Here is a 24,934-nt window from a genome sequence, read left to right on the forward strand (position 1 = left end):
AACAGGGAGAGGCCTGCGTACCGCAAAAAAAAAAAAAGGTATTTTACAGCTTATAAGGTGTTATAATTAAACTATCATCACGATTATTGCTTTGAATGTTATAATATTAAGCAGGAGATGTAGTGTCCATAGAAGTGCTTCTCAAAGTCTCTCTGGGTAATGAGTGATTGGATTTGAAAGGCTACCTTGCATGAAAAAAGGAAAAAAAACAACCACATTCGTACTTTGAAAAGCTGAACCTCCCAGCACTGAAACAGAACAGGTTCATTACTCAGTGAGGATTAATTAGCTGTTGGGTATTATTAAACATTCTCACTCTCAGGACACGTAGAACTGGAAACTATGAAAGTGTACGAGAGGTAATCATAGTACAGGGAAGGAAAAAAAAAACCACAATTGCTGGCGATGCAAATGTCAAGAGCAGAGCATGTTAGTAAATTATGGTCTGATATCACATCAGCTCATTCTCTGTTTGGAGTCATTGTTCTGAAATTACGGTTTTCAGGGTTGCCTGGTTCTTCTACCACTGGGATCAAAAAGAAGGCAGGCTGGCCTTTTCAGTGTTTGCACTGAAAGAACACTGGAGTGTGGATGTTTACGCTGAAATGAGGATACTTGAAAGCCTAGGAAGGTAGACGAGATGAAATCAGATACGAGTTTTACAATATGATAGCAAATGTGTCTCATGAGCTGGTACAGTAACTTGAAATGACTGAAAAGTAACAGAGGCTCATAAAAACCAGAGCGTGGAGGAGCCTTAGAGATGATAAGAGTCCAGGGATAACAGATCCCTTTGTCTCAATCACCAGGGGCTCAGGATAAAAATGCAGATCCCTCTGGACCACCCAACTTGCTGAAGAGAATCACTGAGGCTGCGTCCTGGGAATCTGCATTTGTAACTGGCACCCATGATTGCAGAACCACTGACTTTGTCCAGTCCTCTGCTCAGTTGCTTAGAAACTAAGCACGGAGAGAAGAAATGAGATTCACTGGCCCAGGGGCACAGATGGTTAATAAGGACGCAAGAAGCAGAACTGGGGTTTTCTAAGACTATCTTGTTCCTTTTGTATCACCAGCACTGTGCTTGCCACTTGGTAGACATCAGTGAACAGCTTGAGGAGTGAATACAAAAACGGGAATTTTCTCAAACACAGAGGCTTACTATCACTAGGGGGTAATAAGTGTCATGAAAATGATGATGACGAGAGTAAGACTAAAAACCATCAGCAGGACCTAATATCGCTGAGTGCTTTCTCTGAGTGAGACACTACACAGGCTAAGCTCTGCATCACACACAATGCTGTACTGAATCCTCACAACAATCCCAGGAAGTACCGGCCATCCCTCATCCCTGTTGTGCAGATGTGACATGGGAGGCACAAGGACTTTAAGTAATGTGTCCAAGGCCACCATCCAGAAAGGAATGGAGCCAGAATTCTAACCCAGGACAGAATGACTCAATGTTCATACCCTTCACTGTTCTGTCCTCCAGTCTCAAAACCTCTGAGCATTTAGAGCATCGACCCAGTCTGATAAGGTAAACTTGTACCTTATCAGACTTGTCCTCCAGGTTGAAGGCATAGGCGGACGAGAGGAAACAGAGCAGCCAATGCTTGTTGGCCCAGAAGAAGCTCAGTAGAAGACCAGGTACCCATTACTACTGGGTACACACACGACAGCCTAGCATTATGGGCCGCAAAGAGTCTGTGCTCAAAAAGCATCTGCTGAATAAACAGATGAACAAATGAATGAATGAATGAATGAACGAACCAACAAGCCAGCTAATCAGGAACACGATGATCATTCAATTCCCACATTTGCCTCTAAACGTAGGACAACAGCCTCTTTTCCCCACAGGTATTGATACTTCTGTGTCTCTTCGCAGTTTTTGGTTTTCAGTAGAGCTGCTGGCATCCGAAAGCACATATTTTACCCAGTTCTGAAAGTGGCTAGGGGCCAGGGCTGGTCCCAACATGTGCCCGGCTTTACCGTTCACAATGAACACTCCAAAACTAAACTGATCACCCAGTCCTAAATCATTTTAATCTCTATCTAGAGAGCCTTCCTTTAAAAGTCTGCTTTTAGAAATCCATTTCTAACACCATTTCCCTAACAGACATATCCCAATCTCCCAGAACCAAATATAATTTCTCCCTCCTTCGATCAAACTGCAACTCTCTGACTCTCATTGCATTTATCTTACTCTAGTTACTGTCATAAACATTTGCATATTAGTCCTACCCATCCTCTTTCCTTACCAGACTGTGCTTTTCTGGACAGCAGGAAGGAAGCTACCAAGACTAATAGTAGAGATCACTTCTTGAGTACCAGCCATGGAATAAGGGCTTTTCATCCTCACTGCATTTTAGCCTCAGAAGCCCACACACAGTAAGGTACTAGGTTCACTGTTTTGCAGATGGAAAACTAAAAATAACTTGCACGAATGAAGTTCAAAAAAGGGAGTGACTATGTGACAGTCTGGTAAGTGGCAGAATTTGAACCCAGGCCTGTTTGATTCAGAAGTTCATGCTCCGAATCACAAGACTCCAACTTCTTATCTGGGGAGTTCCATGCCTGTACCTTGAAGGTGCTCAAGACATGTTAGATGATGCAAACAGACAGAGGCTAAGAACATAGTAATGCATGGCAGGGACCCTGCAGGCAAGTCCTCAGGGGCAAAAGGAAACGTGGATTTATAGTCATCAGAGGTTGGTGCTTGTCTTGTTCCTTCACCTGCCACCAGAGACTCAGGTAGGCGGGGTCTCTGCTTGATCTCCCTCCCTCACACCTGAGAGGGGCAACCTATAGCAGCAGCCAGCAGGCAGCCAAACTTCCCCTCCACTTCCCCTGACCTTGGCTGCCAAGGAAACTGAAAGAAGGTGGAAAACCAGCCGTTGGGCTCACCCGCAAGGTGGTGATGGTGGCAGGATCCCGCAGCCGGCCCTCCTCATCTTTCAGATTGTAGCCTTCTGGCCTCTTATCACGCTCGCTGACTTTCCACAGCTTCACAGTTTTATCTGCGGAGGGCAACCAGAGGAAATCAAAATGACGGTGAGAGGAAACTGGTAAAGGAGTCTTTGTTTTTTTTTTTTTGCGGGACCCAGGTGGGGGCGGTTGCAGGGAGAGGTGAAGGTCACGATGGAAGGGACTGCTAGGGAAACTGGCTCATGTCAAGGGCTTCAGGGCATAAATCTCAAGGCCTCTGAAGGCAGAGCTCATGTTTCAAAATGAAAACATTTATTGTGCTGAGACAAACGGTTTCCCTGACAATGGGCTGTTAAATCTATAGCTTACATTTAAATTGGATCATTCAATAATAATATATCCTGAACACTGAATAAGAGTAGTCGCAACATATGTAGAATTAACGATGTAACCATGTTAGCGCTTTCCATGGAGAATTTACTTAATATTCACAATAACCCTGAGATGTAGGTCCAGTTATTATCCTCATTTCAGCATCCCACCTCACTAAACACTGTCCCTAGCATGACCTGAAAGGCCCTCCGTGACCTGCACCCCTGCGTCCTCACGCTTTATGATCTCACCGTCTACCCCACTCCCTGTCACTTCCTGTGCTCCTGCCACCCGGTTTCCTTACAGCTCCTTGCATAGGTTAATCCCACTCCAGCCTCAGGGCTTTTGCACTAGCTGCTCCTTCTGCCAGGAAAGCCCTTTACCCTCTTTTTCACAAGATTTGTTCCTTCACTTTGCTCTCCTCTGTTAACGTCCCAACCTCAGAGGGGGTCTTTCCTAACCAACCTACAGAAAGATGTTTTCCTCACCGTTCTGTATCCCCTCTTCCTGCTTTATTTTTATTCAGAGTACGTTTCACTCTCTGGCAATTTAATTATCTCGTCTCCCTCACAGTAATTTAAATATCATTGGAGGCAGGGATTCGGTCTGTCTTGTTCCTCACCGTATCTCCAGCACCTACAACAGTGCCTGGGGCATAGTGGATGTTCAAGAAATAGGAGTTGGATGAATGAATGCATCTCATTTACACAGTGCATCTTGTTAGCGGTACTCAGGGAAGTAAAATGAGGAGATTCATCCAGACGCTTTCCCCTTGCAGGTCTCTTTTCTGAGTCCCCAGCTGGAAATGACCTTTCCCAGCTTCGTACTGTCCCAGGACTCTACACCACTTGGTGACCCCTGTCATTCTCTACAGCAATAAAACAGGGGTGAGGACTCCAATGCCTACAAGAGGTAGGCAGTGCCCGGGGAATGAATGAAAGGGGGTGGGGCATCGGGGCAGCTGGAGATGGCATGCCCCACCTGCAGGCTTTTGATTCCATCTTTTAAAAATTGAAGTATAGCTGATTTACAATGTCGTGTTAGTTTCAGGTGTACAGCACAGTGATTCAGAGATATGTACATACATTACACACAGATATCTATATATCTATATATCTATATATACTTTTTTCAGACTCTCTTCCCTTACAGATTATTACAAAATATTGAGTAGAGTTCCCTGTGCTATACAGTAGGTCCTTGTTGGTTATCTATTCTATATATATATAGTAGTGTGTATATGTTAATCCATTTTTTAAGGAAACATGTTTGGGCCAAACAGATCATGTCTGTGGTTGCATGCCTTTGTAGGCCTTTCTTATCAGATCCTGCGTTCATTATTTGTTCTAACTTCTCTTCTGGATGGCAGACACTCGACTGCTCCTCTGTGTCTTGCTCTGTGCCTGCACAGGGTGGCTTTGGAAGCAGACAACCTTGGGTCCCATCCCCACTCCAACGCCAGCCACCACGTGGCCGAGGGCTGGGATTCACATGCAGTAGGTGCCTAACTAGTCTTTGGGTGATAGACAAATGGCAGTAGCAGATAAAGCAGGAGAAAAGGTACAGAGTGGCCAATTAAGTTTGAATTTCATAAATATGAGTAATTTTTTTAGTATAAGTATGCCCTCAATACTCCAATCTTACAAATAGAGATAGTTAACTTCTCTACGCCTCAGTTTCTTTATATGTAAATTGGGAAACACAGTGTCATCCTCATGGGGCTCTTTGAGGATTAAACGAAAGAATGCATGTAGTGTTTAGCCCAGTGTTGCACTTCTAATAATGGTTCACAAATAGCAGCTGTTGTTAGAATTAGCAAACTGGGCAACTGTTCTGCAATAATAAGATGTTGCTCTGACAGTGTGAGTTTCATCCCATGATGATGTCAGCACGTCTTACTTCCTTTCTGTAAGGCTGTCAGGGGAGGAAAGCCACCCCTGTATCCTGCCTGTATTAGGATTCCCTTGCTCCTTTGCCCCTCATCTCCCTCCTCCATCTCTCCCTTGGCAAATGCCTCGTCCTCAGCGGTCTGAAATGCACGTTACGAAGTGGGCTTCCTGCAACAATTTGGCTACTCTAACAGAGAAGGGCCCCTGTTTCCTAATATGTGGGCATCACTTGGGCTGGTCATGTCTGCTGGCACGCTTGTAAAGTCTACTAGGTGTAAGATTTGTGCATTCAGCCCGGCTTGTACTGGGACAGAAGGCGAAGAAGCCTTTCCCAGATGTTGGGTTGAATTTAGAATTTTCTATCTATACTCTTCTGGTCCTACCCTCTCTGAATATAGCCTGCATAATGACGTGCTTTTTAGGTTGAGAAGACGAAACATGGGCCATATTTATTCAGTCATTTGATTAACTACTAATCAGAGATCAGAGTAGATTAGCTACGGTGGCTTAGAAGAACCCAAATCCGTGAATTTTAATACTGATTATTTTCTATTGCTGGGCTTTGGAATGTAGCCCATCCCAACTGCAAGGCAATTCTTCTCTTATATTTTTCATAGTAGGAATGATAAACTGCTATACAGAGAAAGAGAGGAATTGGAGGCAAAACATAAAGAATAAAAATCCCTAAAATCCCTGCAGTCTGGGACAACCATTGTTAACATTTTACATAGTTCCTTGTAGTATTTTTTCTATGCATTTTTTTGAAGAGGGGTACAAACCTATAATAATATCTCACATATAGATTTTACATTTCTCATTTTATTTTCTTCTTTTTATTACACAACTGGTACATAAAATTGTAGAAAATGAAAATGAACATAAAAATTAAAAACTCCTTCAATTCCAGCAGACAAAGACAACTACTATGAAAAATTTATGTATATCCTTTTATTATATTTGTGTGTGGAATTATATAACTTTTTTAATAGCTTTGAATGGATGTATCATGCTATACATAGTTTATAATACGCTTTCTTCCTAACTACTTACCTATCTATACCAACATCTATTTCTACAAATACATAATGTATAATAGTGAGAATTAGTTAATAATTAAAGGTCTAGTAATGGGAGATTTATTAATAAACTACAGAAAAAACCATACAAGGGAATACCATGCAGTCACTGAAAATGTTATGGTATTTTAGGAGAAATATTTCATAATTAGGAAGATATTCCTGTTATTATGTGTTACATTATTATATAAAAAAATCTGGTTGCAAAACAGTTATAGAATATGTCATATTTTTGTTAAGAAACAAACAGATTTATCCATGCCTCTTTGCTTTTCTCTTTAAAAGACATTAATAGTGGTTCTCTCTGGATAGGAACACGTTCCTTATCTTCACTTTGTTTCTCTGTGTACTTTCTATATTTTTTACAATGAATACTTATTACTCTCATAGCATGAAAAACAAATTAAGTATACCTTTTCCTCTCATCATAGGAATTAAGATAGAAGTAGACATTCTAGGTAAAGCAATGTGTCTTCATCTGGCAAATAATTTTAAGGTCCATCTTTACAACTGAAGGTTGGTTTTATTTTTCATTAAAATTTCTAAAGCTGGGAATGTATTCTAGCAGAAGATAAAAACTGTACCCAGCTATAATGAGATAAGCACAATTTTTTAAAAAAAGATAATTGATGGTGAATTCAATTCAATTCCCCATGGTTGGGATGCCTGGAGTTATTCTTGACTTTATTATCACACAATTTTTCTTGACTCAGTAGCTTGAAGCTTTCTGGATAAAAAAGTCTGAGGAACATGTGGCTGTTACTATGAGTAATGGCTTTTTCTTTCTTCTGGCTGGCTCTCTGAGTAGTTTATCATTACTGGTGGCAGCTTTTAAACACAATCTTATCATCTATCTTCATTTTCTCTTTTGTACAGTAATTCCAATTGTCTTCCATTAATTTTTGCATGTTAACCTATTTGGCTTAAGGGGGATTCTCAACCTCAATATTAGTATAAAAAAGAAAGTCACATATCAGCATGGGAATTTTTCTTCTAAGAATCATTTTGAGATGCTGTTGGCATATGAAATAGCATCCCAAATGGGAAGATAATATCCTTGTTAATCAAAAAACTATTTAAAAACTCAATTAACAGAACATTATGCTATATAATTAATCTTCATTGCATTTCACTGATTTCTTTCCCATCCCCCCCACAAAGTAGTTAATATGTCTTTTATGTCTTTGAAATTTATTGTAATAATCAATAGGCTAAATTTCATAACATAAAGTAAACTAGCTATAGAAGATAATCAGATGCTTTTTCTCTGCCTAAAGTAATTAAGTCTAAATATTAGAAGTTTCTTCCATTCTAAGTTGTATTGAATCTGCTGAGCCTTTGAGGGAAACTTAAAACTAAAAGGGAAGAGACTGAAACAAATTCATGTGGCTTGACTTTTGGGAAATCCAGATCAAAAAAAGTAAACAGGGGCTTCCCTGGTGGCGCAGTGGTTGAGAGTCCGCCTGCCGATGCAGGGGACCCGGGTTCGTGTCCCGGTCCGGGAGGATCCCGCATGCCGCGGAGCGGCTGGGCCCGTGAGCCATGGCCGCTGGGGCTGTGCGTCCGGAGCCTGTGCTCCGCAACGGGAGAGGCCACAACAGTGAGAGGCCCGCGTACCGGAAAAACAAAAACAAAAACAAAAACAAAAACAAAAGTAAACAAAACAATAAATGAGAAAAAAATTAAATTACTTGGAATCTGGAAAAACAGATGAGTGGAGATCTGGTCATGTTGAGATAAGCTGTGCTTGAATAACCCTAAACTGGCTATTTCAGAACTCTTACTTTATAGATTTATACACTGGTTTTTTCATTTGAGGGATTTTTTTGGTTCATATGCATTAAAAACTCTCCCCCCCCCCCCCCCCTTCAATAAGTTTTTATTTTCTAAGTTTTTACAATGAGTTATATTTTAATCTTATGAAAAACAGGGGGGGAATTTAAGGAATAAATTGACAAGTCACCCATAATGCATAGTCAAAATTAATCATGATAAACCTTTCAGTGTGTTTCCTTTCAATCTTTAAAAATGTTAATATATGTTTGATCGTAGTATATACAGAGTCTGCATTTTTTTTAACTTGACATATGAGCATTACCCTTTCTTAATAAATGTTGGAGATAGGCAGAAAGCAAACCCCTTGTTTCTTGATTTATACTTAAAAGTGTACTCCTCAAAGACACACACACACAGGATGATGAAATGAATCACTCACCAGCTTATTTGCTTGGGAGATGGTGTTTAATTTGTATATATTAATCCTCTAATTGTTATGCTATTCAATTAGCACCCTTTCGTATATGATTTTATTCTGAGTTGTTTCGAGTGTAGATGGCTTCTTTCACGGCAAGGGTATTAAGAAGTTTTAGGGTTGGTAATTCCACTGTGTAAAGGTTTACAGATTAATACGGAATCGGCTTCCGTGTTCAACCCCTAACATTCTCTCTCTCTGACCTATTTATTTCAACTCTCCCTAAACCAACAAATGATATAAGAAGAGTATGAAGGGAGAAGGGAGAAAGAGAAGAAACCATTACTTGATCAGTTTTTTGATGGGGTCCTCTCTCTTCCTGACCTATGTTTCTACTAGAGAGCTTGATTGTGTCAGACAAGGACATCTGCTTTCCAAACCCCCAAATATATTCAGGGATTAATAACTTCTACTGAGTATGCCAAACACACAGGGACGGCATGTTTAGTTTCCTGAAATGTGTTCCCAGAATAACATTCAGTAAATCTTTAGACAGGAAGTCACATTCCAAAAACACCTAGAAATAATCTACATTAGTCAAAAACTACAGATAACAAGTCTCACATAATTCGACCATAAAGTTGTTATTTTTAAAAAAGAATAAGTACTATTTACTGAGGGCCTAGTCTCTGCCAGGCATTCTGCTAGGCATCTTGCAAATACGGTTTCTAAGTTTTTCAACAGCCTGCAAGGTAAAAAGGAAAATGGAGGCTAAAAGAGATTGAAATATATGGTTTGCTGACTGTATCTCTGAAAATACCAAACAAGACAAGTCACATCCACATACCATTAGTAGACAGAAGGAAGTAGGCTGCATTCTGCTGAGGGAGCCATCTTATTTTATTGATTTTTTCTTCTATTTCTAAACTCTTCAGGTAATCGAACTCGGGTTCATGGCTCTGGAATGTGCTGTAAACATTGTATTCACCCCTACGATGAACCTGATTTTTACTCTGTAGGAAGGGGAAAAAAAGTCACATGAAAGATTAAATCACATAAGCCAACTGCAAATTCACCAGTTCCTTCCTTTTTTGGAGTAGAGTCATGAGGGGTGAGACGGGCAGGCCGTGTCCAAGTGGGCTGAGGGCAGGACTACGACGGCCATGGGTTCCTCCTTAGCTCAGTGCCCTCATGCTGTTGATCATGCCCCCCTGGTGGCAAATACTGGCACCTTCAATATTTACAACGTTTTACTTATAAAGTATATACATAAACTGCTGCATGTCTTGGACACCCTTAGGAGTGAGTCATCCCACGCTGATGTCCATACAGACGTGTAGCAATCCTTTAACAAGAACACAAAGCTATAGCATCGGCACCTTTCACTGGCCTTTTAAAATCTCATCAGATCTTCATAGAACCTCTGAGAGGTGCACAGAGCAGGGAAATGAACAAAAGAGGCTCACAGAAATTAAAATGACTTCTCAGAGGTCACACAGCTTATAAGCAGTGGATCTCTCCCTCTCTTTTTTCCAACATGAATGAGTGCAGAGATGACATGTGAATCATTAGGAGAACCGTGAGACTTTACACTGGCTTTCCCCCAGCGCTGATTATGCAAAGTGCACACAGCAGGAACTAAATAAATGGTGAGGGAACAAAACATAAAGGAAGGGTGTGCAGAAAGGGACGAGAGAAAGAAGAAAGGTGGATAGGAGGAAAAGATGGTGTGAAAGAGAGACAGGGAAGAAGGGAGAGGGAGCAGGAGAGCTTTTTGCACCTTAGTGACCAAGAGCCTCAAGATTCAGGCTTCGGAAAACTGTGTTCAAAAATTCAAATCCAGGTCTTGCTAGGCATTTGTCATAAGTGCTTGACTCTTAATAAAAGGCTCAATTAAGAAAATTTTACCTCTGGGTAGATACTGAACATTCAAACCCAAGCCTCAATTTACTGATGGGTCATGGTACTGATACCCAGATGTTAAATGTGCCTGCGAGGGCACTGAGGTTCCTTGAACAAATTTTCCAGGACAGCACATCTTGAGGATTCACGCACAGGAGCCACCCACGGGAATCAAAAGGAGGCCTGACCTAGATGTTGTCACATGGCTGTGTTTCTCAAGCTCAGTGTTCATTCAACCCCAAGTCTCACCGCAAAGCTCAACATTTAACTGCAGGCTATTATCCTCAACATTTATTCCTTATTGAACAAAACCACCCTCCTTTGGAAAATGCGTCCCCCTTCTTGCTACTAATGAATCAGGCTCCCCAAATATTTCAGTAAATTAAAATAGGTGAAAGCTATAAATACCTAATGGGAAACACGGAGCGGAATATTACTGGCAACACCCTGCCTTGGGTAATTTATGCTAAACAGCTCCTCTGGTTTCCCTTTATCATCACTATGAACCTAATTGGATTTTTTAAAAAACTGAAGAATGTTTGAAAATCAATTTTAAAAGGACTTTAAAGGCTGACATACTCGCTCCTATCCTGTTCACTGCAGAGAGAGCTAGTTCACCTGAAAAATAAATTTTTACGAGTGTTGATTTGCTACCATCCAAATCAGACTGTCAAGTGTGTGTAGGATGTGCCAGACCAATTAGCACTAGGCAGCTCCGGAAAAGCAGGAAAAATTCCAGGTCACGAAGAGCTATTAGTTCCTACTTGCCAACAACATTTTCGTGTTTCCAGGGCCAATGGAATAGGCTGGGTGCCTGATTTAATGCTGAACACTTGAATTCATACAGAACCCCGAGGGATTACGATGCCCTTATAGAAATTAATTGCAAATAATGTGCAATTACCAAATATATCACCTCTAAATGAGGCTTTCCTTTTTGGAGGGGAGGTGGAACACAAATGACTTTGAGGCACAAAGCAGGCTTTAAATTGCTAGGGAAGTCTCTTGTGAAACCTCCCTCCTGCACTGGGCCCTCCTGCTACGCTGTGCCGGGTGAATCTCTGAGGCAGGCAGTAGCAGATGGGAGAGTTACTTGAACACAGACTGGCCTGCTGGAAGCTTCAGGACCACGCCGGCAGAGGCCAAGGAAATCAAATTGGGCCATAATTTCATTCTGACAGAACAGAAGCAGACACCAAAAAACTCAATTTATATGAAAAAGAGAAACAATTCCTAGTGGAACCCAAGTCTCAGGAAGAAATGGACTTTTCGAGATTCACTGGGAGTTAGAACTGCTGCTCAGAATGCATAGAGCATTCAGCTGCAGGGAACTTCGTGTCACCTATAGTAAAGTGTGGGCTACATGCATTGCTCAGATGGCATTTTCTGGGATTTCACTCCCTTTGGTAGGGGGAACTACCGTTTTCTTCTTTTTCTATGGTTAGCAATAAAGTATTTTTAATTAAGGTATGCACGTTGTTTTTTTAGACATAATGCTACTGCATACTTAACAGACCACAGTATAGTGTAAATATAACTTTTATATGCACTGGGAAATCACAAAATTGGTGTGACTTGCTTTATTGTGATATTCCCTTTATTGCGGTGGCCTGGAACTGAGCCCACGATATCTCTGAAGTATGCCTGTAAATTGTATGTATTCTCTTCTGACCCAAGTTATCCTTTTCATATCTGTTGGGGAAGGGTTATATTTTTTATCCTAGGTATTCTGTTAGGAGTCCCTGAATTTCAACAGCTGGAGGAGGATAAACCCCACTGAAAAAGGAGGCGTTACACTCAACAAGCACCCGTGGAATTTTGCAGGTCAGATGAGAAGTGAGGTCGTTTTGAATGTGCAATACCCAGGTTTGGAAAGATGAGACCTTGCCCAGAAAAGGCTCTATTTTCCCGTGCTTTTGTGAGCCTGAGTGTGTAACTACTGATGTTAATGATTTTGGGGCACTTTTAGTTTGCAAGCCAAGCAGCAAGGTTAAGGGCAACACATGAGGATTAAGGAACAGTGGGAGGCCTTCTTTAAAAGAAGAAAATGGATATTTTGCATTCACTGCCACTTACCTCCTGCTCTCGTTGAAATATTACAACCCGACCCCCCTTGTCCCCTGTCGCTAGTAATTCTCCCGTGTGGTTGAATTCTACTGTAGAGATAATGTCAGCTGAAAAAAAGAAGACAAAGGCAATTTAAGTAACTGCACACTTACTTTGAAACGATAGCTAATAGACATACTTTTCTGTGCATTTAAGGGCTTAGGGCTTTGTCTCTGCAGTGGAATTTACAAGGATTCTGTGCTCTGTATTTTAAGTGCCACTAGAAGTGGCACTTGGGAAAGTAAATTTCCTAGATGCCCACCCTGCACTGTGGTCTCTAGGAACAACTGGAGAGAACAAAAGGAAAAAGCACATTCAGACCCTTTTGTTTTGGGCAAGAGAAAATGAATTTCTTTAAGCCTCAGGGAAATGGCAATTTTCTTCGATAATTTCTACCAACCACAGGCTCTTTTCCCACCCGTGTCCTTCTGCATTCCCCTTTCTTCTACACCCAGAAACTTCCCCAAATGAGTTTCAGTTGTGGAATCCAAATGAGGGCTGAAGACTGAGGAAGAAGGGGTGAGATGCTTGAAGCTCAGACACCGAAAACAAAGGGGCAGATCACAGAGGAATCGTCGGGAAATCTCCAGGAGCTGGAAATTCAAGGAGGGACCCCACAAATGCTCCCTCTTTTCTGGTGAGCCGAACACACCCTTCTGGAAGAGTAGGGCCTTACTGCAACCCCAGGAGAAAGGTGCTGAGAAAACAGGGTCACGAGGTCAGAGGGAAGAGAGAAATTTGTACTCTGTATTTCTTTTTTTTTAAGTGTATTTTTTTTATTGGAGTATAATTGCTTTACAATGTTGTGTTAATTTCTGCTGTATAATGGTGTGAATCAGCTATACGTACATCTATATCCCCTCCCTCTTGTACTCTGTATTTCTAAACAGAGAAAATACACAGGCATCAGGAACTCAGCTCACAGATAATTGCTGAAGGAATGCCAGCCTGCCAAGTCTTTCTTCAATGCTGGTTACCCCCCGAGGAACAGGGACAGGTAAATTACCTATGATTAGATTTATTAGGGCTATTTTTAGAAAAATGTCAGAGGTTAATTCCTCTGCAATTATTCCCCTGCAGGGCTCCAACAATTGCTACCGAGAGTGCAAATGAGTTTAAAAAAAAAAAAAAAAAAAAAAAAAGAAGGAAGCAGGGGAATTATGACTGTGGCCTTTGACAGAAGTACATTCTGAAGATTATGTCCGTGTAAGGAAAGCAAAGGGGAAACAGTGAGGTGGAAAACTAAGGCAATTACCCCTGAATACTTCAAATCTCAAATCTTACTTTAATATCATCATTTCAGGATTTTCTTTATATGCCTGATTGGTTCAGGTAAGTAGTGTAAAATTCTCCACTTTGCCTCTAACTGTCCTTTTCCATATATGAAAAAGCTTCGAATGGTCATTCTTTGTGCAGAAGGAAAAAGAATAAGGCATAAACCATAGGCACTTGCAAGCCAGGCACATTTAAAAGAATAATTCATGATCTCTGTTTTGGCATCTTAGATAACTGACCCCAGTGGTAGCAGATTCAAATCCTACAGGGCCACGCACGAGGGGATGTGGAGAGAAATAGCAAGTTTGTGTTCCCTCTTAAAAGACAAGTGGCTACTCAGTTTAAGCCAACTGTGACTATGAAATATTACCTGTGTTGCCAGATATTCTGATTTTTTTTTAAAAAAAAGAAGCTGGAAATCCAGAGTTCTATGCAAAATCGCTTAAGTTTTACGTATTGGCAACCAATTATTTTGTTCAGTGCCATGACATTAAAAAATATATAATCTTGTCTATCAGCTGAAAATGGTTTGTGGGTCACCAGCTTCTGACTTCTAGTCTCTAGAGTCTGCCTTCAGAAAAGGCCACCCCATTCCTTAACTGACAATCTCAACTGGACATCCCATCCATTCGCTCAAGAAGACCCCTACAAATGAATACTACCTGAAGGAAGCACAAAGTAAGCTGCATGGCTACTCAGCTCCTGAAGTAAGTTTAGAAGGCCCATTTCTAGAATAAGTGCCCAAAGAGGAACATGCAAGCCCAGCAAAGCTGGGAAGCCGGCCACCCGGAGTGAATTATCGGCCACTTTCCTTTTTTAGAGTTTGAGTGTCTTAGCAAAGCACTCTCGTGTACAGAGGAGACAAGAAGGCAGTTTAATATTTGCAGTCGCCTCAGAACGCCCTGGTTGAAAAGCACTCGAGTGCTAGGATACACTTTTAACATTAGTTCCTGCTTCTGGCTTTTCAATGAGTGGCTAGCCATGGGGTTATTCACAAAGCTTCCTGGCTTTGGGGGGAGAGCCTAAAGCAGGCATGGCTATTTCTTTTCACTTCCAGGCTTCTGTCAGGTACTAAAAAATGAGTCGAGAAAGAGAAGTAAGGAGCGATGAGAAGGTGGTGAGGAGACCAGGCCTGGGGGTTAACAGTGCCATACTCGTGTCTTTAGGGCTAAGATTCTACTTAAGGGCAGCTGAAGCCCTTCCTCTCAGCAGCTGTGTGAACACAGATGCTGGAGCTCTAGGTGGGTTCCAGGGCTAGTGCACTGACAAGAAAGTGATGGGTCTTCCCTTTTGGTGACATTGAGTATTGGAAGGAAGAGGTAAGTAGCTCTTTCCAAGATCAGCCTCTGGCTCAGTTTCCAAGAAAATGCCATTCCAAGGGAAACAAAATTCAGTCTCCCAGGGACGACATCCATACTGTCTTTTTGCCTGGACTCTGAAAATGTCTTCACTCTCTCTTTAAGATGCACACAGGTCAAATCAAGGTAGGATTCAAGCTCAAGTCCAAGCCACATGATCCAAGGCAGTATTATTAGAACTTTGCACTATGGGATAACAGGCATGGTCCCAGCTATAAAAATACCTCCTTCGTTTTCCAAGCGTTATCATTGTTTGTGCTATGTCTCCCTCAAGAACCTTGTCAGAGAAAGGTTGACTGGCATGGCAGGATTCTGAAATTCCTTAGTCTGTTGCCAAGTCCTTGCTTTTATTTTAACCCTGCCAGGCAGGTGGTCTGTATATTGGGTTGCTTATATCTGGCTACTGAGTGCTTCCCTTCAGAACATATGCATTGCAGGTCAAGTTAATACCTGTTTTGAACTTTTATGTTTCCTGACTCATTCATTTATCATGGCTAAGCCAGTAGGTGTAACCAGAGTATTTTACTGCCCTATCCATCTCTGCATAGCTTCATCTATGACTGTTTAATAACTGATGCAAAATTCATGAATCACCCCACATTCCAGTTTCAAGATACAGAAACTTCTGATACAATACTCCTGTGCTTGCAACATGCTCTTGGTAGAGCAGTTTAAATTAGAAAACATACAATGCTCAAAACAACATGACTTTTGTTGAGTATAGAAAGAGGCTATGGCGATAATCATAAACTAGCAAACTTAGACAACGATAACGTCACCTGAAATCATGGTCAGCAGAAATCAATTCATCAAGTTCAGTTAAGGTTCAGTTCATCAAGTTCAATTAGAGGACATTTGCCTTTAAATCATAAGTGTGTATGACAACTCATTTTCTTAAATGCCCAGCTGAATCACGCTATTATGCAAAAAGCTATAAACTTGAGCATTTTCTCTCTGTTCTATAAAGATGTGAATGAAGTGCATGTTTTTGACTAAAAACAAAAAGCAGAAGCCAAAAACAGTTATAGAGGTCAAATGTAGTTAACATGACTTTTTAAGGAAATCCTGGGAGTTATGACGTTTGCCCTGCTCCACATCTATTTGTGCTGATTTAATTTCCACAAGATGGTGGCCTGGTAACCCCATTTCTAGTTCAAAAGGCACTGATAAGATCAAGTTTTTCATTTTAAAAATCAATCTCAGCATCCTTCAAAGGTTGCAGACTAGTAAGTTCATACATAAAGTTTCCATTTAACTGAATAATAGAAATTGACTTGGCAATTATATGCATGTGATTGTGAGGCTAGAGAAAAGGAAGGAACCCCTTGTTCATGCCCCAATCCCCCCCCCCTCCGCCAGTATACCATGCTAGGCTGGAGTCTATGCAATGCCAGAGCACTGGGATGAGTACTAGTATTGGGTGATTTTTGATAAAACGATGGCTCAGTGTAGACTTAGGACCTAAAGCCAAATCCTCTGATGGGACAAGATCTCACTGACCAGGTCACTAGCATTGGCTTCTCAGCATCAATCACAGAGATTGAAATGAGATGGTAATGCAGTTTAGCCTTCAGAGCCCATTAAATGCTGTATCTTTCATCTTGGAAACATCTGGGAGATAATACTGTAAAGTCATACATGTACTTTATCAGCTGACGAGTTCTGCAATATTTGGCTTTCTTCCTGATGAGGAGGTCAGTTCTAGCAGAATCTGCTGTTTCTTCAGCTGGGATAAGGATATCAGCAAGAATGGAAAGTAGGCTTCCTAGCGGATAACAATGGTGAAATGACGGTAGCTGCCAGAAAGTTTGTGTTGAGAAGAATTTGGGAGGCCACTTCCAGGTCAAAGTGCTGTGATTAATTGGCAGTGGCTCCTGCAGTGGGGGGAGGTGACATGTGGAGCCTTTGTCACTGCTGTATAGGAGTTTCCGGCTAGATTGGCCTTGACTTTGTGGATCATTAAACAAACGGGATTCTTAGGCTCCCTGGAGGGAATTAAAACTACTCCTTCCATCTACATAACACTGTGGACTCCTTGCATTCTGCTTCACAGTCCAAAGTCGGCATCCACTTTCTAGGATAAGGTTTTCCCCGGTATGTTTGGATGACTGAAATAGTACACTGGAGTATATTTTCCACCAAAATAGGGGGCGAAAGGAAGTCTGGTTTTGCCCACACAAGATATACCCAAGTACTACTACTGGGATCGTGCCAAAATGGTCATGTTGAAAAGATATTAATATATTATAAAATTTTAAAAAAGAATCAGGTAATAAAATAGTAAGTATCAGATGACCTCAATTTTGTTAAAGTATTTACATTTTAATATATGTTTTTTTAAACTGGTAAAGTAATATATACTTACTAAAACTTCCATTAATACCAAGATGATGATTAGAATATAAACTGAAATATCCCCCAAAGATAATAATTAACTCCTATAAGTACACACACAAATAATCATAGGAAAAAGTCCGTCAGGGAGAGCACGGGATGATATTGTTATGGGGTAGGACATGGATGACTAAATTTATTTTTTTATCGTCTTCTAATTTCTCAGCTTTTTCTAATTTTTTTACCTTGACTATAAATACTTGAACAACTTTTAACTTTTAAGCAATTTTAATTGACTATCAAACTGAATACAAGATTTTAACATTTACCTCGGTGACTATTTATTTTTAAATTTTCTTTAATTTTTTTTTAACATCTTTATTGGAGTATAATTGCTTTACAATGGTATGTTAGTTTCTGCTTTATAACAAAGTGAATCAGCTATACATATACATATATACCCATATCTCCTCCCTCTTGCGTCTCCCTCCCACTCTCCCTATCCCACCCCTCTAGGTGGTCACAAAGCACCCAGCTGATCTCCCTGTGCTATGCGGCTGCTTCCCACTAGCTATCTATTTTACATTTGGTAGTATATATAAGTCCATGCCACTCACTCACTTTGTCCCACCTTAACCTTCCCCCTCCCCATGTCCTCAACTCCATTCTCTATGTCTGCATGTTTATTCCAGTCCTGCCCCTAGGCTCTCCAGAACCAATTTATTTTATTTTTTTCTTATTTCATACATATGTGTTATCATACGGTATTTGTTTTTCTCTTTCTGACTAAATTCACTCTATATGACAGACTCTAGGTCCATCCACATCACTATAAATAACAATTTCTTTCCTCTTTATGGCTGAGTAATATTCCATTGAATATATGTGCCACCTCTTCTTTATCCATTCACCTGTTGATGGACACTTAGGTTGCTTCCATGTCCTGGCTATTGTAAATGGAGCCGCAGTGAACATTGTGGTACATGACTCTTTTTGAATTATGGTTTTCTCAGGGTCTATGCCCAGTAGTGGGATTGCTGGGTCATATGGTAGTTCTATTTTTAGTTTTATATGGAACCTCCATACTGTTCTCCATACTGGCTGTATCAATTTACATTCCCACCAACAGTGCAAGAGGGTTCCCTTTTCTCCACACCCTCTCCAGCATTTATTGTTTGCAGATTTTTGATGATGGCCATTCTGACTGGTGTGAGGTGACACCTCATTGTAGTTTTGATTTGCGTTTCTCTAATGATTAGTGATGTTGAGCATCCTTTCATGTGTTTGTTGGCGATCTGTGCATCTTCTTTGGAGAAATGTCTATTTAGGTCTTATGGCCATTTTTGGATTGGGTTATTTGTTTTTTGGTTATTGAGCTGCATGAGCTGCTTGTAAATTTTGGAGATTAATCCTTTGTCAGTTGCTTCATTCGCAAGTATTTTCTCCCATTCTCAGGGTGGTCTTTTGGTCTTGTTTACGGTTTCCCTTGCTGTGCAAAAGCTTTTAAGTTTCATTAGGTGCCATTTGTTAATTTTTGTTTTTATTTCCATTTCTCTAGGAGGTGGGTCAAAAAGGATCTTGCTGTGATTTAGGACACAGAGTGTCCTGCCTATGTTTTCCTCTAAGAGTTTTATAGTGTCTGGCCTTACATTTAGGTCTTTAATCCATTTTGAGTTTCTTTTTGTGTATGGCGTTAGCGAGTGGTCTAATTTCATTTTTTTACATGTAGCTGTCCAGTTTTCCCAGCACCACTTTCTGAAGAGGCTGTCTTTTCTCCATTGTATATTCTTGCCTCCTTTATCAAAAATAAGGTGACCATACGTGCGTGGGTTTATCTCTGGGCTTTCTATCCTGTTCCATTAATCTATATTTCTGTTTTTGTGCCCGTACCATACTGTCTTGATTACTGTAGCTTTGCAGTATATTCTGAAGTCTGGGAGCCTGATTCCTCCAGCTGCATTTTTCTTTCTCCAGATTGCTTTGGCTATTCGGGGTCTTTTGTGTTTCCATACAAATTGTGAAATTTTTTGCTCTAGTTCTGTGAAAAATGCCATTGGTAGTTTGATAGGGATTGCACTGAATCTGTAGATTGCTTTGGGTAGTAGAGTCATTTTCACAATGTTGATTCTTCCAATCCAAGAACATGGTACATCTCTCCATCTGTTTGTATCATCTTTAATTTCTTTCATCAGTGTCTTAAAAGTTTTCTGCACACATGTTTTTTGTCCCCTTAGGTAGGTTTATTCCTAGGTATTTTATTCTTTTTGTTGCAATGGTAAATGGGGGTGTTTCCTTAATTTCTATTTCAGATTTTCCATCATTAGTGTATAGGAATGCAAGAGATTTCTGTGCATTAGTTTTGTATCTTGCTACTTTACCGAATTCATCCATTAGCTCTGGTAGTTTTCTGGTAGAGTCTTTAGGATTCTCTACGTATAACATCATGTCATCTGCAAACAGGGACAGCTTTACTTCTTCTTTTCCTATTTGGATTCCTTTCATTTCTTTTTCTTCTCTGATTGCTGTGGCTAAAACTTTCAAAACGATGTTAAATAACAGTAGTGAGAGTGGGCTACCTTGTCATGTTCCAGATCTTAGTGGAAACGGTTTCAGTTTTTCACCACTGAGAATGATGTTGGCTGTGCGTTTGTCATATATGGCCTTTATTACGTTGAGGTAAGTTCCCCTCTATGCCTACTTTCTGGAGGGTTTTTATCATAAATGGGTGTTGAATTTTGTCGAAAGCTTTTTCCTCATCTATTGAGATGATCATATGGTTTTTCTCCTTCAATCTGTTAAAATGGTGCATTACATCGATTGATTTGAGTATACTGAAGAATCCTTGCATTCTTGGGATAAACCCCACGATCATGGCGTATGATCCTTTTAATGTGCTGTTGGATTCTGTTTGCTGGTAATTTGTTGTGAATTTTTGCATCTATGTTCATCAGTGATATTGGCCTGTAGTTTTCTTTCTTTGTGACATCGTTGTCTGGTTTTGGGACCAGTGTGATGGTGGTGTCGTAGAATGAGTTTGGGAGTGTTCCTCCCTCTGCTATCTTTTGGAAGAGTCTGCCAACGATACGTGTTAAGCTCTTCTCTAAATGTTTGATAGAATTCGCCTGTGAAGCCATCTGGTCCTGGGCTTTTGTTTGTTGGAAGGTTCTTAATCACAGTCTCAATTTCAGTGCTTGTGATTGGTCTGTTTATAGTTTCTATTTCTTCCTGGTTCAGTCTCTAAAAATTTGTCCATATCTTCCATTTGTCCATTATATTGGCATATAGCTGCTTGCAATAATCTCTCATGATCCTTTGTATTTCTGCAGTGTCAGTTGTTACTTCTACTTTTTCATTTCTAATTCTACTGATTTGAGTCTTCTCCCTTTTTTCTTGATGAGTCTGGCTAATGGCTTATCAATTTTTTTTATCTTCTCAAAGAATCAGCTTTTAGTTTTATTGATCTTTGCTATCGTTTCCTTCATTTCTTTTTCATTTAGTTCTGATCTGATCTTGATGCTTTCTTTCCTTCTGCTACCTTTGAGGGGTTTTTTGTTCTTCTTCCTCTAATTGCTTTACGTGTAAGGTGAGATGTTTATTTGAGATGTTTCTTGTTTATTTGAGATGTTTCTTGTTTCTTCAGGTAGGATTTTATTGCTATAAACTTCCCTCTTAGAACTGCTTTTGCTGCATCCCATAGGTTTTGGGTTGTCATGCTTTCATTGTCATTTGTTTCCAGGTATTTTCTGATTTCCTCTTTGATTTCTTCAGTGATCTCTTGGTTATTAAGTAGTGTATTGCTTAGCCTCCGTGTGTTTGTATTTTTTACAGATTATACCCTGTAATTGATATCTAGTCTCATAGCATTGTGGTCAGGAAAGACACTTGATATGATTTCAATTTTCTTAAATTTATGAAGGCTTGATGTGTAACCCAAGATATGATCTATCCTGGAGAATGTTCCATGAGCACTTGAGAGGAAAGTGTATTCTGTTGTTTTTGGATGGAATGTCCTCTAAATATCAATTAAGTCCATCTTGTTTAAGGTATCATTTAAAGCTTGTGTTTCCTTATTTATTTTCATTTTGGATGACCTGTCCGTTGGTGAAAGTGGGGTGTTAAATTCCCCTACTACGATTGTGTTACTGTCGATTTCCCCTTTTACAGCTTTTAGCATTTGCCTTATGTACTGAGGTGCTCCTATGTTGGGTGCATAAAGATTTACAATTGTTATATCTTCTTCTTGGATTGATCCGTTGATCATTATGTAGTGTCCTTCTTTGTCTCTTGTAATAGTCTTTATTTTAAAGTCTATTTTGTCTGATTTGAGAATTGCTACTCCAGCTTTCTTTTGCTTTCCATTTGCATGGAATATATTTTTCCATCCCCTCACTTTCCGTCTGTATGTGTCCCTAGGTCTGAATTGGGTCTCTTGTAGACAGCATATATATGGGTCTTGTTTTTGGATCCATTCAGCCAGTCTATGTCTTTTCGTTGGAGCATTTAATCCATTTACATTTAATGTAATTATCGCTATGTATGTTCCTATTACCATTTTCTTAATTGTTTTGGGTTTGTTATTGTAGGTCCTTTCTTTCTCTTGTGTTTCCTGCCTAGAGAAGCTCCTTTAGCATTTGTTGTAAAGCTGTTTTGGTGGTGCTGAATTCTTTTAACTTTTGCTTGTCTGTAAAGGTTTTAATTTCTCCGTTGAATCTGAATGAGATACGTGCTGGGTAGAGTAATCTTGGTTGTGGGTATTCCTGTTTCATCACTTTAAATATGTCCTGCCACTCCCTTCTGGCTTGCAGAGTTTCTGCTGAAAGATCAGCCGTTAACCTTATGGGGATTCCCTTATATGTTATTTGTTGTTTGTTTTTCCCTTGCTGCTTTTAATACTTTTTCTTTGTGTTTAATTTTTGCTAGTTTGATTAATATATGTCTTGGTGCATTTTTCCTTGGATTTATCCTGTATGGGACTCTGTGCTTCCTGGACTTGATTAACTATTTCCTTTCCCATATTAGGGAAGTTTTCAACTATAATCTCTTCAAATATTTTCTCAGTCCCTTTCTTTTTCTCTTCTTCTTCTGGAACCCCTATAATTCAAATGTTTTTGTGTTTAATGTTGTCCCAGAGGTCTCTGAGGCTGTCCTCAATTCTTTTCTTTCTTTTTTTCTTTTTTCTGCTCTGCAGTAGTTACTTCCACTATTTTATCTTCCAGGTCCCTTATCCATTCTTTTGCCTCAGTTATTCTGCTATTGATCCCTTCTAGAGAATTTTTAATTTCATTTATTGTGTTGTTCATCATTGTTTGTTTGCTCTTTAGTTCTTCTAGGTCCTTAGTAAACACTCCTTGTATTTTCTCTATTCTACTTCCATGATTTTGGATCACCTTTACTATCATTACTCTGAATTCTCTTTCAGGTAGACTGCTTATTTCCTCTTCATTTGTTTGGTCGGGTGAGTTTTTACCTTGCTCCTTCATATGCTGTGTGTTTCTCTGTCTTCTCATTTTGCTTAACTTACTGTGTTTGGGGTCTCCTTTTTGCAGGCTGCAGGTTCATAGTTCCCATTGATTTTGGTGTCTGTCTCCAGTGGCTAAGGTTGGTTCAGTAGGTTGTGTAGGCTTCCTGGTGGAGGGGACTGGTGCCTGTGTTCTGGTGGATGAAGCTGGATCTTGTCTTTCTGGTGGGCAGAACTGAGTCCAGTTTTGTGTTTTGGCATGTCTGTGACCTTATTATGATTTTAGGTAGCCTCTCTGCTGATGGGTGGGGTCGTGTTCCTGTCTTGCTAGTTGTTTGGCATAGGGTGTCCAGCACTGTAATTTGCTGGTCGTGAGCGGAGCTGGGTCTTAGTGTTGAGATGGAGCTCTCTCGGAGAGCTTTAACCATTTGATATTATGTGGAGCCAGGAGATCTCTGGTGGACCAATGTCCTGAACTCGGCTCTCCCACCTCAGAAGCACAGGCCTGACACCCAGCCAAAGCACCAAGACCCTGTTAGCCACACGGCTCAGAAGAAAAAGGAGAAAAAAAGCATGAAAGAAAAAAATAAAATAAAATAGTTATTAAGATAAAAAATAAAAGATAATTATTTAAAATTAAAAAATAATAAAAAAGTTTAAAAAAAGAAAGAAGAGAGCAACCAAAACAAACCCACCAATGAAAACAAGCATTAAAAACCATACTAAATGGCTTCCCTGGTGGCGCAGTTGTTGAGAGTCCGCCTGCCATTGCAGGAGTCACGGGTTCATGCCCCCGTCCGGGAAGATCCCACATGCCGCGGAGCGGCTGGGCCCGTGAGCCGTGGCCACTGAGCCTGTGCGTCTGGGGCCTGCGCTCCGCAACGGGAGAGGCCACAACAGTGAGAGGCCTGCGTACAGCAAAAAAACAAAAAAAAAAATACTAAAAAGAAACAAAAAACAACAACAAAAAAACCCCCAGACAGACAGAACCCTAGGACAGACAGTAAAAGCAAAGCTATAGAGACAAAATCACACAAAGAAAAGCATACACATACACACTCACAAAAAAGAGAAAAAGGAAAAAGTATATATATATATATATATATATATATACACAAATGAAAATTTAGGAAATCTCAACAAAGAGACAGAATAATATATAAATAGGTTTGTGTGTGTATATACATGAAAATATACATCTATATATATATATATATATATATATATATATATATATATATATATAGTTGTTCCCCTAGTCCACCACCTCTATTTTGGGATGATTCATTGTCTCTTCATGTATTCCACAGATGCAGGGCACATCACGTTGACTGTGGAGATTTGATCCGGTGCTCCTGAGGCTGCTGGGAGAGATTTCCCTTTTCTCTGCTTTGTTCACACAGCTCCTGGGGTTCAGGTTTGGATTTGGCCCCGCCTCTGCATGTAGGTCCCCTGCGGGTGTCTGTTCTTCGCTCAGACAGGACGGGGTTAGAGGAGCAGGTGATTAGGGGGCTCTGGCTCACTCAGGCCAGGGGGATGGAGGGGCACGGAGTGCGGGGCGGGCCTGCGGCGGCAGAGCCCAGCGTGACGTTGCAGCAGCCTGAGGCGCGCCGTGCGTTCTCCCGGGGGAGTTGTCCCTGGATCCCGGGACCCTGGCAGTGGCGGGCTGCACAGGCTCCTGGGAGGGGAGGTGTGGATAGTGACCTGTGCTCGCACACGGGCTTCTTGGTGGCGGCAGCAGCAGCCTTAGCGTCCCATGCCCGTCTCTGGGGTCCGTGCTGTTAGCCGCAGCTCGCGCCCGTCTCTGGCGCTCCTTTAAGCAGCGCTCTTAATCCCCTCTCCTCGCGCACTCCGAAACAACGGTCTCTCGCCTCTTCGGCAGGTCCAGACTTTTCCCCGGACTCCCTCCCGGCCAGCCGTGGCGCACTAACCCCCTGCAGGCTGTTTTCACGCCGCCAGTCCTCTCCCTGCGCTGTGACCGAAGCCCGAGCCTCAGCTCGCAGCCCCGCCCGCCCCGGCGGGGGGGCCGACACGCCTCTCCGGCCGGT

The 24,934-nt window shown here is 40.9% G+C and overlaps 1 protein-coding gene across 6 annotated transcripts in view; it reads right to left on the reverse strand.

Moving 5' to 3' along the window:
- PPP2R2B (protein phosphatase 2 regulatory subunit Bbeta) overlaps positions 1–24,934 on the reverse strand; it is a 472,951-nt gene that overhangs the window by 98,917 nt on the left and 349,100 nt on the right. For all 6 annotated transcript variants that reach the window (XM_007451245.1, XM_007451243.1, XM_007451246.1 and 3 more), the window contains 3 exons: positions 12,432–12,529; positions 9,301–9,466; positions 2,905–3,017 (listed from right to left, as the gene is read on the reverse strand). In XM_007451245.1, the coding sequence (XP_007451307.1) occupies positions 2,905–3,017; positions 9,301–9,466; positions 12,432–12,529 (377 nt within the window). The remainder of the gene's footprint in view (positions 1–2,904; positions 3,018–9,300; positions 9,467–12,431; positions 12,530–24,934) is intronic.

This window comes from Lipotes vexillifer, unplaced genomic scaffold, assembly GCF_000442215.2.
Source record: "Lipotes vexillifer unplaced genomic scaffold, Lipotes_vexillifer_v1.1 scaffold754, whole genome shotgun sequence".
NCBI lineage: Eukaryota > Metazoa > Chordata > Mammalia > Artiodactyla > Lipotidae > Lipotes > Lipotes vexillifer.